This window comes from Oryzias melastigma, linkage group LG2, assembly GCF_002922805.2.
Source record: "Oryzias melastigma strain HK-1 linkage group LG2, ASM292280v2, whole genome shotgun sequence".
NCBI lineage: Eukaryota > Metazoa > Chordata > Actinopteri > Beloniformes > Adrianichthyidae > Oryzias > Oryzias melastigma.
In genome coordinates this window covers 2,417,409-2,431,355 of record NC_050513.1, presented here as the reverse complement: position 1 = coordinate 2,431,355, position 13,947 = coordinate 2,417,409, and the positions used below count along the sequence as shown (strand labels likewise).

At 40.6% G+C, this 13,947-nt stretch overlaps 2 protein-coding genes across 3 annotated transcripts in view; both read right to left on the bottom strand.

The window, feature by feature from the left end:
- Positions 1-1,291: 1,291 nt before the first annotated feature.
- LOC118599651 (fer-1-like protein 4) lies at positions 1,292-10,393 on the bottom strand (the record flags this gene model as incomplete). Its single annotated transcript, XM_036215298.1, is given in 6 exon segments — positions 1,292-1,336; positions 1,863-1,954; positions 2,028-2,127; positions 2,944-3,032; positions 4,747-4,802; positions 10,038-10,393. Coding segments are annotated over 6 exon segments (461 nt in total), but the record flags the coding sequence as incomplete, so codon positions are not given.
- Positions 10,394-12,595: 2,202 nt separating this feature from the next.
- The window catches only part of cpne1 (copine I), a gene marked incomplete in the record, with an annotated part of 20,217 nt that continues 18,865 nt past the window's right edge, over positions 12,596-13,947 (bottom strand). For both annotated transcript variants that reach the window (XM_036215296.1, XM_024262840.2), the window contains 1 exon segment: positions 12,596-13,887. In XM_036215296.1, coding sequence (XP_036071189.1) covers positions 13,771-13,887 — 117 coding nt within the window.

Genomic DNA, 13,947 nt, shown 5'->3' with positions numbered 1-13,947 from the left:
AAATCTGCACCAATGACAACTCTCTCATTTCCAGGGATGCTCATCATCACTTCATCAAGATCCAACCAGAACTTCTCCTTCTCTTCAAAGACACAACCCTCTGTATTTATCCGGGCTTTGGACCAGCACAATGAGACCCTGGCTTGGGTCCCCTCATGGCTACATTTTATATTCCTACTCCAACTATATTTGATCTGTTTTCAAAGAGTTTTAAAGTCTGTTCATTATGATTCTTCTGTTTTTGGTCAAATCTAAAAACTGTCATTTTCTAGGACATAGTTTCTGCAGAGGGGCAGGAGTTCATTAGAAATTCACCTCTGAGTTGTGGGCAGGACTGTTTGTGTGAAGTAACCCTCACGCTGATATCTCATGAAATCTTTTTTTACTTGCTCTCCCACTAGCTTACAGCCCCTCACAACCCCAAGCTAACATTAACATGCAACAAAGATAGAGAGCGATATCTTAGCTACACAGACGAACAGTTCTGATCCAGATTCCAGCTCAGACGAGGAAAACAAAGACATTCATGGATCTATTTCTCTGTGAGTGGGTGCATTTGAATGGGGCGGAGCATGGAGACTTCCACCCATTTCACTTTCTGTCACAAATGTAAGCTTTTCAAACTGCACATTTTTATTAATTTTTATATACTATATAAATTTAGTAGTTTGTCATTATTGTTGAACTGTTTCAAATAAAGGGCTTTATGTTTACCAGTTTGTAAGTTAATCATTTTCAAGTCTTAATGCAGATATTGACAGCAAATAAAAAGGAAAAGGACCATGTAAAAGTGCTGTTAAATGTAATGTGGTCGAGAAGGTCGGTGCACCAAACCTTTGTGCTGGTGCACCTAAGAAAAAGTTAGACGCACCGGTGTCACCAGTACAAAAGTTAGTCTAGAGCCCTGCTGTGGCTCCTCTGTTCTTCAGAGACCCAGAAGAAGAGTGTTCAGTGTCAGGAGGGTTTAAATAAAGGTGACACAACAGCGCCATCGTCTTTCCAAACGCCTCAATAACAGCTTCAGTGTCAGAGCTGATGTTTGGTTCTCATTCGGGTCATCTGAGACCACATGAGGCTCCTTGTCAGTCAGAGAGGATTCAATCGTCTTTAGGATCAAATGATGTTTTCAAAGATCTTCAGAAGTTGAGTTCTCCAGTAATCAAAACTAACGTGAAGATTTAAACTCACTCGGAGGAAGGAAATGGAAGAGTACAGGCGACATGAACTCACAGGAAGTGACATCAGCAGGTGACAGAAATGTTACCGTTTGGTGATCAGTGGAAGTTCTCACCTGTCAGTGTCATCAACTCCCTCATTCCTGATGACCAGAGCAGATCTGAGGATGAAGGAAAAGGAATCTCAGAACTTCACGAGTGCCTCTTTCTAACTGTTCAAAGTGTCCTTGTTACTATGGCAACAAAGATGTCCTCGTCCTTAGCATCATCAGAACCTTGAAACATGGATGGGAACCAGCACACGTCCATCTGATCTGCTCTGCTGATTAAGAATTAAGAATCTTCATCATGGAGTGGGGCATTATGGGAGCTCATCTGGTGCATTGTGGGAAATGTAGTTAACTAAGACAGTCACGGAAATTGGACTAATGTAGCATATTTACTTTTTGACATGAATACATTATTATTATTTACATAACTTTATTCTAACAGCTGACGTCCAACAAACATCTGTGACGATCTCCAAACATCAACAAGACAATCATTTACAGCAGCTCCTCCAACAGCACCAGATCATCACGCAGCTTGGGACAAATCTGCCATAATCCCATGCTCACTGGTTACTTTCTTTTCAGATTAAAATTTGGTCTGATGGATAAAGACTGGTTCTGGTAAACATAGTCGTACTGATTGTCTTCATCCGTCACAAAGTCAAGGTCCTTCCAGCGTCCTGGTGCTCCCTCCACTGGCTGGAATCGTATGTCCAGCTCCACATAGATCTGAAAAAAAACATCTAGTTACCATGGTGACTGCAGCACATAAACCTCTACTACCACAGCACCGTCTCCTTACATCTGTTGGGCTGTGGTTGATGTCAGTGAGCGGTTCCCGTAGCAACAAGCTGCCAGATGTAAGTACATACTGTAGACTGATGACCATCTGACCCAGCAGCCTGCACACACACACACACACACACACACACACGCACACACACATTGTTAACAAATCAGAGAAATTACAATTTGCTGATTTTTGATCAAACACTTGTGTGTATGTTTGCAGGATTGTGTCATTAAGTGTTTGTTTGTTTATTTAAGACAGTTACATCATATTTTATTATAACATTTAAAAATGCAAATAAGATTATAGCCTTTGAGGCTAGTTTCCATCTTGAGTCCCTATAGAACAGTTTGACTAAGTAAAGAGACAAGTAACATCACAGACAACAGCAGATACAGAAACAACAAAGATGGGGCTGTAAACAGAGGAAACACTAACATACATTCATAAACATAGAAGCAACAAGTAGAAAAAAAATTGAGAAAAGAAACAAAGAAAAAAAAACGGTGGACAGGTACTATAAAAAAATATTCAAAGGTCTGGTGGCAGTTTTGAATGAGCTCACAGTTTTTTGTGTGTTTGTATCCTTGTGTGTGTGTCATTATGTGTGTTTTTGTCATTGCATGCGTTTGTGTCTTTGTGTGTGTTTGTATCATTGCGTGTGTTTGTTTCATTGGGTCCATTTGTGTACTTTGTGTCCCAGCGGGGAGGCGAGAATCGAACCAACAATCCTCCGATCAGTGGTCGACCACTCTACCGCTGCACCACGGCCGCACACACTTGTGTGTGTCATTATGTGTGTTTGTGTAAATGCGTGTGTTTGTGTCGGGGTGTCTGTATGTGTGTGTCCTTTTGTGTGTTTGTGTCATTGTATGTGTTTGTGTGAGTCCTATTGTGTCATCGTATGTCATGTGAGGTTGTCAGTCACCTGTCCGTAAAGATCCGGCTGCAGTTGTAAACGCTGACGTGTAGAACCTCCTCCGTGATGTCTTTGCCGTAGTGCGGCCAGCGGAAATCCTGTGGGAAACAGGAACGCCAAAGTGTGATGCTGAAAGTTCACCAGAGACTCGCGTTTACATCAGCCAGCAAACAAACGATCAACAAACAAACCAACAAAAGATGAAAGACCCAACCAGATGAACGAACCAACCCAACAAACACATGAATGTCAAACAAATAAATGAGCAATGAACAAACAAACAATCAACCAGTGAACAAACAACCAATGAACAATCAAAAGACGAACCAACCAACCAAACAAATTGCATTTATTACTCATTCCAACATCTATGAGTCCAGCAAAATGTTCCCATCTTTTTCTCTTATCTGTTCCAACTTGCTTCTTTATGGGATTGGAGGGCTGGTACCTTCAGGCGGGGGTCACATCTGCCTCTGGCGAGGGCGGGGGGCAGTGATCCCTCCACCCAGGAGCGGGTTGGGGCTGCCCTCCAAGGGCCTGCATTTGCACAACTCCTCATTTATGGATGCATGCATCACTTTTTTAAGTTTTGGTTCCCCGATTCATCAATTTACAAATCAGAAACAACTTATGAAATCTGCATGTTCCTGGATTAATTCATAGTCGGTTCATTCTGATCGATCTGATTGGATCCCATTCCCTGACCTAAGATTGATCCAGGACATCTTCATCCCAAACTTCCACCAGTGTGACTCAGAGAGAAATACCTGCTACTGAACACTGAAGTTTTCCAGATTCTTGTATTTCTTCAAGATAATAAATGTGTGTACAAACAAACAAGAATGAATGTCAAATTAATTCACATTTTAGTTTGATAAAGTTGTTGTTTTTCCACATCAGAATAATCATTATTAGAACATTCTAGCACACTGTACGGTCACTGTTTCATTACAAAGCAACATTTATTTATTTATCTACTGAAATAAAGAGCAACTAAAACTAATTTTACCTTGAAAAAACAGAAAGAAGGAAGTACGTGTTTTTGTGCTCGAGGGTTTTTCAGAACTTTTAATGTGTTTGTCTCAGAGGAGAACCTGCACACACGCACCTGGTTACACCTGAAGAACAAACACCTGGCTGACTCAGCAGCAGACAAACACACTTCAGCATTCCTGATATATGTTCTCTGTGTCACATTTGGAAAACCGTAAACTCCTGATGGGTTTCAAACACTGCAGCTCATGTTCTGGAGAAATAGAAAGTCTTTCTGCAGACTAGACGTTTCTGGACGTTTTGTAACCAGAAAGGCTCCAGAGCTTCTCCTCCCGTATACACACATCACTGGACAACACTGAATGTAACATGGACGTGGGTCTCCTCCTACTTCAGTGACAGATTCTTTTTGGCTCTCTCTGGATTTCTATCAGAAGATCCATTTGACCCAGAGGCAGCGACACTGTCGAACCCGTCTGCGCTCCTCTAGAGGACATGCAGGTCAAGAAAGACTTCACAGCTACTCCTGTCTCACTTCCTCGCAGTGAGACACCTGTTTGTTAACCTGAGCAGCCTGATGGTTTAACCTGTTCAACACCTGAGAACAAACCTGGGACGGTAAACAAGAAACTTCACCTCTGCTCTCCAGAAGCTGGAACAGAGTGTGTGGGTGTGTGTGCTCATGTGTGCTCTGTAGGAGGGAAACGCTCTTATCAGACCCATGAAAGTATTTCAGGTAGTGTCTCTACACACACAGACACAAGGACACACACACAGCAAAATGGAGAAGCTCTGGAAGGGTGTGTGGGTGTTACTAACCTCGTTGAAGATGGCCACATTCTCACACTGCAGGATTCTGGTTTTGTAGGTGAAACCTGGAGGTCAGACAGACCTGTTACTATGGCAACAAAGATGTCTTTCAATGCGAATGATAGTTCTCCTCCTCCTTCAATTTCAGAAAGTATTCAAGTGAGTTTCATGATCCAGATCAGTAAACAATTTAAGCTTTGAAAACATAAAAGACAAGTTTAGGGTTAAAGTTTGGTTTCTGAAGATGTTGTCTATACGCTTAACAGGTTAGTGTTTCCATAAGAAGAATTACATGTAACTAGAAGGTAACAAGTAACACTGTTATGATTTACAAATAATGTTGCTACAAATCAAAAAGTTACACTAATAAAAAACAATTAGCACTAACAGTAACTATTAATAACCAGCATTACTAGTAACAAACGCACAAGTGAGTAACAAACCACTGTAATAAGTAACAAGTAGCACAGTTACAAACTAGATAGCATTACCTGCGATAATGCTAACGTGAATGCTGTTAGCTGAATGTGTTCACTGAATATGCTAGTGCTGATAGCTGAAGATGCTGAAAATGATAACTGAAAAAAGTGAAGCTAACAGCTGAAAACACTGAAGCTGATAGTAAGCTGAAATATTAGCGAAATGCAAAATCAGCCTAAAAAACTGGTCAAATTTCGAATTCAGCAAACCAGCTAGCATGTAGCTGAAATATTAGCTAAACTCCAAAATAGGCAAAAAAAACTGACAAAAGCCCAAATTAGCTAAAATAGCTAGTATGTACCTGAAATACTTGCAAAACTCCAAAATAGTCCATAAAGCTAGAAGAATGCCATTATAACAACAGAAACTCAAAAATAGCTAAAAAAAAACAAAACAAAAAACAGCCCAAACAGCTTTGATGTTAGCAGCTAAAATATTATCTGAATCCGAACCAGTTTAAAATAAGCCGTATAATTACAGCTCACAGTGGGGAAACCTTCCACAAACTACGGCTGCGTCCTTCTTTACTATTGGAAAATAGAGCCCTGCACTTGACCCAAACAACAGCTTGAATCTTTTGAACTGTTTTCCTTAGAGTACAGGTGAAAACATTGTCAGAATCCAGAGAGGTTGGACTACAACTAGTGTGATTTTCATGTGTTTGTGCCCAGGTATGCAGAAGTACCCACAAGTTAAAAACAGACAAACTCAAAAAGATTTCCTCTGCCAAAAATGCATTGGGTCTATAAGGAGAAATTGTCTGGTTTTGCTGATATTTGGGGCAGCTGTAAGAAAACTACATGGCTCTGGATTTTCAAAGTTGTATTGTCTGAAAGCCAGGAAAAATGCTTACGTTTTGATGTAAAAACCTTTTCTGTGAGGAAAACAATGGCAGAGTTTGAGCAAATCGAATCCACTTGAAGTGTTTTATTCCTGTCACTCTAACAAACTCTGCTCTTCTCTAGTGACTGGTTCAATTTGGATTTCAAAGATGACATGTCAACTTTAAACTGCAAAATGTTAAACACCATAAGGAGTTTCAAAACTAAAAATAGAAGTTCAAGAGCCCAAAGTCTGCTGAATAGTTTATAATTTGAATGGTTTCTGTATCTGAAAGTCTACTTGAGTTATTGTTTTGACGAGTTTAAAGTTTTTAGCTAAAAAAAAGGGCTTTTGAAGCCATTTTCAACAGAGTTACAAAAGTGGTAGTTGGTTGAATAGTTTAAAAAGTTAAAGAGTTATAAAGTTGAAACTGTCAAGCACCCATCTCCTAAAAGAGCTGAATATTTTGATAGTTGAATGAGCTGAATAGGTGAGGGGGCTGTAGAGGTTCGGACAGACAAAAACATACAGAGGAAAAATGGATCAGTGTTGTGTGAACGCTCCACAGCATTCACACATTAGTTACACTGTTACAAGGGAGTGATAAGTAATGCCATTGTATGTGAGTAGTAGCTAGTACCATTTCTTTTTTCAGTAACAGAACAATTTAACTAATTACTTTGTGATAACATAGTTACTATTACTGGTTGTTAAACCAGAGTGTAACCATGATGAGTTAGTTCATGTTTAAACCAGTCTGCCGCTGTAGTGACTTCCTGTTGGGAGAAGCTAGATGGGTTAACAATGAGAGAAGCCATTCTGATTGGTTAGGACAGAGTCAAATGTAATGGTATCCAATCAAAGCGCTCGTTCTTTCATTGTCCATGATACTGAAAGAGTCATTCTGACCCCAAACTAGCTTAGCTAAACATGTACCCAAAAGCCCACCTTTTGTACCCCTCTCGGTGGATTTACTTAACTACCTAAGAACATTTTTCAAGCATCAGTTTCCCGTTGGACGGGTCAGAAACAGCACCACCCCGTTCTTGTTCACTTGTTCGCCTCGTGCTGGAGCGTCTTTTTGACCAACACTCTCGCAAAAATGTTCCAATCTAAGATATGCTGTGCAATGATGAAAATATTGGATCACGTGTCTCCCTACCATGAGGCAGTAGGGTGTTCATGTTTAATACTGTTAAAGATATGTGATGATCCCTGAAGCTAAAGGCTACAAACAAATGCTCTGCTGTAAATACAGCAACGTAACGACCCTCAACACTCACACAAATCTTTACAAAATACTATTCCACAGAGTATTACTGGCCATTTTAGTAATATTGTCGTGAGGTAAATGTGATTTCTGTCCATTATTATTCTTTACATCTGATCTAAAAATGAACTCGGCTTCATTCTATAGTCGGGGTGTGCCAAAATATCGATACTGCGATATATGGTGATATTTAGTCCTGTGACTGATTCTTGATGGGTTCTCACCAAGTATTGATCTTTTATTTTCGCTTGAAGAGGCTGTGAAACATTATATTCAGTAGATAGGGGCGGGTGTTGCACCGAGGTGCCTGACAGCTACTTGAATTATTTCATTTTTGTTCTGTTGCTTACAACAATTCTGCACTCAGTTGTGTCACTGTTGTTCATGTTTACTATTGTTAACACTGAATTTGACAGATAATTCCAATTCAGTTGGCGTCAATGCTCGTCAAAGACAGTATTACTGATTTCAGCAATGTTGCACAAAGTGTCTATTATTTGTTGCACAAAATAAGACACAAGTTGTTTATTAGGATTTTGTTCAAGCTAAAAAATAAATGGGGATATATTTTAAAAAATATGTGTTCAATATAAAGTGAGTTATTAGAGATGATTTTTACCAACTACTGCAGTATCGCGATATCATCGACATCGTGAGCCATGTATTGCACCGTATGCTCAGCTACCTGTGACTCCCAGCCCTGTCCTATAAAAGCAGAAAGACGACGGTGCAGGGCTACACCTGAGGGCAGATGTCTCTGTGACCACGAGGAAAGGAACGGAGAATCTCCTGCTGGACCAGCAAGTGGTTACAGAATGTTCAGTTTGTTTGGGATCTTTATGAGTGTAACTGTTAGCATATTGAAAAGATAAAATTCTGCTTTTCTCTAAATCCATTTCTTATAGGTGATGAAATCAGCAGGAGTGATGAAGACTCCCATGAGAAGCATCATGAACATCTGAGCGTCAGAGCTGCAGGAGGAGAACTAGCGACTCCTCCTTTCTGCCGAACAGCAGTTTGAGAGGAGGAACCGCCGAAGTTCGGCCAAAGTCGCTCGTGCTCAGGAAGTCCACACAGATGCTGACACGCTGACCAGAGGGGAAATGAGTATCAGCACTGAAGATCTTCACAATGAAAGAGACTCAAATGTAGGGATGAGTATCAATCATACTTTCCAGAAACTATCTGATTCACAAAAGCCTGAATCGATTTGATTATAATTTTTTTTCAATTTTTTTGATTTTTCAATTCAATTCAATTTGAGTTTACACATTTATACACATTTGTTTATAAATATATTAATAATCTACTGTATAATTTAAATATATTTATATTAATCTGATCCAGTTCACATACTGTAAATGTATCAGTGAAATAATGAGATTGTTAATATCATCCAGTGTTACATGGATTCTCTAAAGGAGAAGTTCTAACTAAAATGTTCAGATCATTAACATTGGAAACATTGTTCTGTTTCTCCTGGAGGACGTTTCAGTTTGACCACTAGGTGGCGATCTCGGTACAGAAGTACACCTTATTCCAGAGGAAGAAGAAAGAATGTTTTAGACACAAATAGTTACTTTAAAAGTATCTCCTCAAAAGAGTTGAGAAAATTAATGTCTGTGAGTTTATAAAGATGTCAATTTAGTCAGAATGTATGTTTAGGTGAGCGAGTGTTAGCATTAGCCATCCTATGGGAAATTTCATTGAACGTTAACATCAAGCTAGCAGACTTTAGCTTTATGTGCTAAATCGATTTATATTTTAATGAATCAATTATTGATCTGTTAAGCTTAAATTGTTTCAAATCAATTCAAATTGATGTTATCAGTCCAGCCCTCCTCAAAGTGGAGAGTAACATTCATTTGTGCCTAACAAAAACAGCAACTGCTTTACTGCAGTTCATTATTAGACTGAAGCAAAACACACTTTCTGCATTGAAAAGAGTTTAGTGTTCATGTTGTGCTCTTACATTTCATGGTATTGGTTTAATTCTATACGTCATCAGAGTGAAAAAAAATGGAAATAACTGTGTATCTGAAATAAAAATCTCTTCATACCCCAACAACGGTTTGACATTTGTGTTTTGATCCTTCCATTTGTAAAGACTTCCTCTCTGCTGGTCTCAATAGACACCCCTCCAAAGACTTCTGCCCCCTCCCACCACCAACTGAAAATGTTCTAGCTCCGCCCCTGCCAGGTCATTTGTAAAAGTTCATGTAAAGTTACTTGTTTCAAGTGACTGATAAAATCTGACCAGTACTGGGGAACTTGTTACTTTACTATGAGGTAATTCAAGTTACTATCTTTGTTAGTTTTACTATGAAGTTATTCAAGTTACTGGTTTAGCTACTGGTTTAGTTACCTTTACTATAGAGTAATTCAAGTTACTATCTTAGATACTTTTACTCTGGCGTAGTTTCAGTTACTATCAAATTTATTTTTACTATGAAGTATTTCAAGTTACTATTTTAGTCACTTTTAGATCAACAGAGAGAAACTGTAACCAATGAATTTTAGTAATGTTCCAGCATCTTCTGACAGGAACAGGAACCCTGTGGATCCTCCTGGCTTCATCTGGCCCTCGGTGTTCTTCCAGGTGAAGTTGTGAAGCTGAGTCATGGAGTCTGGACTCAGTCTTCTGTCCGGCTTCGTCCGTCTGAATCCCTCCGTTTGCAAACCCAACATAACCGGTACAACCACCTGTCAGGCGTGCTGAGTCCGTTACCTCTGAAGCAGAGCTCGACCTTCCTGTCGTGCCGCCCCGGCAGGTTGAGGATCCTCTTCAGAGTCACGTTGATGGACATGATGGTGCTCAGGTCTACATGGACACAGAGCGGTCCGCCTGCTCTCTAATGTCTGCGCAGATCGTCTGAACTGTTCTGAACCGCTGGGTGTGTTGGTGGGTTGTAGTTTGTCATGTTTGATAAAGCAAACAGTCATTCCACCGGTTTCCTTCTGAGGAAAGACGCTCTTCAAACAAAGACAAACTCCCAGTGCAGCCTTATGTCAGCTCAACACTTCCTGTAGACAAACTGAGTCTGATCGCCAACACTTTGTCATCACTCCTCAACCCAAAGCTGCTGCTAAAGGTCATGACACCAGCTGAAGCGCCACCTATTGGGTACAAGTGATGCAGCTTGTTGAGCTCCTTCGTCACTTCAATAGATTCAAGGCAAACACCCGGTCCGGACATGTGGGGAAAATTGGACTTAAGAAGTTTAATGTGGGAACTTTTTTGAAAAAAATCTTAACTTGTGTGTAAAAATGTTTTAATGTGAAAAAAACACTAGATTTAATTTGAGGTTGCATGGAAAGAAAGGATTTGTAAGACTTGTGAGTTCAAATTTCTTCTGTAGTCTAGAAATATCAGTAAACAGAGAATGAAGATTCGATGAAACAAATGTGTTAATTTGTCATTTCTTTGAAAAAATTCCATAAAGGAAACAATACCTGAGTTTTTCCCACAGAATGTCATTTTAACTCTGATTGTCTGTCAGGGCAAACAGAAAGATCTTATTCTGTCTTTACATAAATCCTCATTCATTTGGTATTTTGGAAACACAAAGAAACATTTTCTGAGCTAAAGTTTCTGAAGCTAATTCAGCCTTCCTGTAGAAACATTCTCAAATGCTCCTTTTACAAGTTTCCCCAAATCTGCAACTTTATTTGATTGAATCTTCATTCTCTGTAAAATGTTTGAACTTTGTGATGAAGTGTTTCCCTTAACATCAAGGTGGAGGCTAACAACCGGACGCTAGCTTCAGTCTGACTGTAAAGATGGGGTGAATAAATAAAGCCAAATAAAATGACGTAAACACCATAGAAGTGGTATTTTCTTAATACAATCTAAACGTGTCTCCAGCTTTATTATCTGCGTTTAGCCAGAGCCGGTTCTGCTACATGAGAACAATTGTCTTAATAATTCTGTATGTGGAGGAAAACTCCTGCTTTTGTCTGTAAACCGATGATTTGTTGTGAAGTCGAAGGCTCTTCTTCGGTTTCCTCACTGACTCTTTCCTCCCCAAAGAAACGTTCCAAATACGTTTTATTGTTTGTTTTTTCATTTTGGCTACTAATTCAGCAATCTAGTTAGCCATGCAGGTAACCGCTTTAAGTCACATGACCCAGACGGATGTTGTGAACAGAATTCTGCAATTTTTCCAAAATAATACTTCAGGATCAGAAAACAAACTAAATGGAAATAACCTAAGTTAGCGGAGTTACTTTTTTTTCTGTTTGAAGCCCAGTACCAAGTGACCCATGGAGCGGTACTGGTCCACGACCCGGGTGTGGGGACCGCTGTTCTAGACACTGAGGGGCCCACACAGTCCCTCTAGACATGTTTGTTTAGAGATAAAAGGCTGTAAGTTTTGGAATCTGTTCCTGAACCACCAAACAGCCAGTTTTGTTCAGAGACCGGTCCTCACCCATAAAAAGAAACTGAGATTACAGGTGTGACCTCAGAGGTCATCAGCAGAGACGTGGTTATGCAACAAAACAATTTTAGTTGTTATGGGTTAAAGCATAGGTGCCCCAAAGTGACCTGTAGGGACTTGTGTTATGGTGAAGTTGGGTTGATCTGTCAAAGAACTGTAGTATTAAAAATATAGTTAAAAGTTTATTGCCACACAAACTAATTTGCATACTAAAAGCAGAATGGAATTGGACCAGTTGAGTGGAACCAGTAGATCAGTGATAATCCAATGAAAGAACAGATGCAGTCTTTACTATGACCTGCTGTGCGGGGATAGGCTCCAGCATCCTTGCTGCATTGGGATAGGCTCCAGTGTTCCTGCTGATGCTGGGATAGGCTCCAGCATCCTTGCTGTGTTGGGATACGCTCCAGTATCCCGGCTGATGCTGGGATAGGCTCCAGCGTCCCTGCTGATGCTGGAAAGGAACTTTCTCTACTCGTTCATCAGAGAAACGACAGAATCACCTCTGAACAATAAAGTAGGAACAGATCCTACATGAGCAGAAGAGTCAAACACTCACAAGTTGTCCTCATCTGCCCCCTCTACTGGGGAGGCCAGGGGGCTGTAGCCACACAGGGGGTGTTTGGGGCTTTAAGCCGCCACAACCACACTTCCACTATGCTGAAGTGGGGGAGGGGCACTAACTTTTAAAGCCTTTGTTATGACCTGACTGTGGATTCCAACCCACGACCTCCTGGAGGACAGACACTCCACCACTGGGCCTCTGTGTAAATGTGCGTGAACACTATAACCACAGGAACTCAGGCCGTGGCAGAAAGGCATTCTGGGATCAGAGAAGACACAGCAGTCGACTGGAATCTGGTTTATTGGCTGATCAGACAAGCAGCTTCTGAACTGCAGACGTTCAGGATCCAACACACCTGGACTCTAAAGCAGGAAGTGGACCGACCGCTCTATGATGAACGACCGGAGCCCAGAAGGATCATTCTCAAAGTGCAAACAGAAAACTGAGAATTTGGCTTTTCTCTGGAATAAAGTTTCTTAGTGTTTCTTTGGTCAAAGCAAAACTAAACTGATGACTTAAAAAAAACATGATGCAGGAATAAAAATATCTCTGCACAAAACACAAAAACCTTTGACACAAAAGATTGATATCAAAACTGAGAAGTGAAAGGTCTCTCTTAGAAATGTGGTTCTGCTGTGCAGTTCTCTGCTGGTGCAGAACCAGACTGCTTCCACTGGAGTGCTTCCCCGTCCAGCAAACATGCAGGTTCATCTGACGCGGTTTATCGTTAGATCTAAGTGGGACAACAGTCGGTTCTTTTGTGAGATCAACAAAGGAAAAGATGCAAGAAGAAAAACAGAGATTGGAAACGATGAGTATGATCTCTCTCAGATTACAGGAATGTAAACCAGAAAAACTGAATTCTCATCCAAAACATGTTCTCAGAAAAAAAAGAAATTTTAAAAAAATTCAATTTAAACCCCAAAAATGAAAATTTTGTTTGGTTTTCTTAACCAGCAAAAACTGAACAAGAATGTCTGTCTAAAAAACTCTCGTTGTCTTTGGTGTTGGCATCAAAGACTTCTGCAGGAGCAGAAGGGAAACCAGAGTCACGGTGCAGCAGCGGCAAAGTCTGCTTAAGGCAACAGCAGTACTTATGGAAGACAAATGTAAAGCAGTTCATTCAAGTATTGGCACCAGCACATGATGCTAACAAGTATGGCCCAGCTGGGTTACCATGGCAACAAGTCAGAAGTGTGAGAAGAAGTAACAATTCCCATAACCACCAGTAGAGGGTGGCATTCTAAAAGGCATCAGGAAAGCTCTTTTTTTAAGGCTGTTTGCAAACATGAATCTGCATAGATATCAGAGAAGCAGCAAAGCTTTAAGTGCTTTTTGGCCCTAAAACATTTGGACTCAAACGTGCAGAAAGACGACGACATGATTGGCTGATGGACACAGTTACAAGGAGTCAGGAATGGAGGAAAAGATGGAGGTTCTGCGGGTCGGTTCCAGGTCTAGGATTTGGCGGGCGCCTCCTGCTTGAAGGGATTAAGGCCTCTCATTTTGAAGTACGTCACCAGCTGGTTGGGGACTTCGGCGAGGACAGACTGCGCCAGAGCCGACACGGGAGCCTGGAAAGAAACACGGCGTGAACTTCTAGCACACGTGTGTCAAAGTCAAGGACCGGGGGC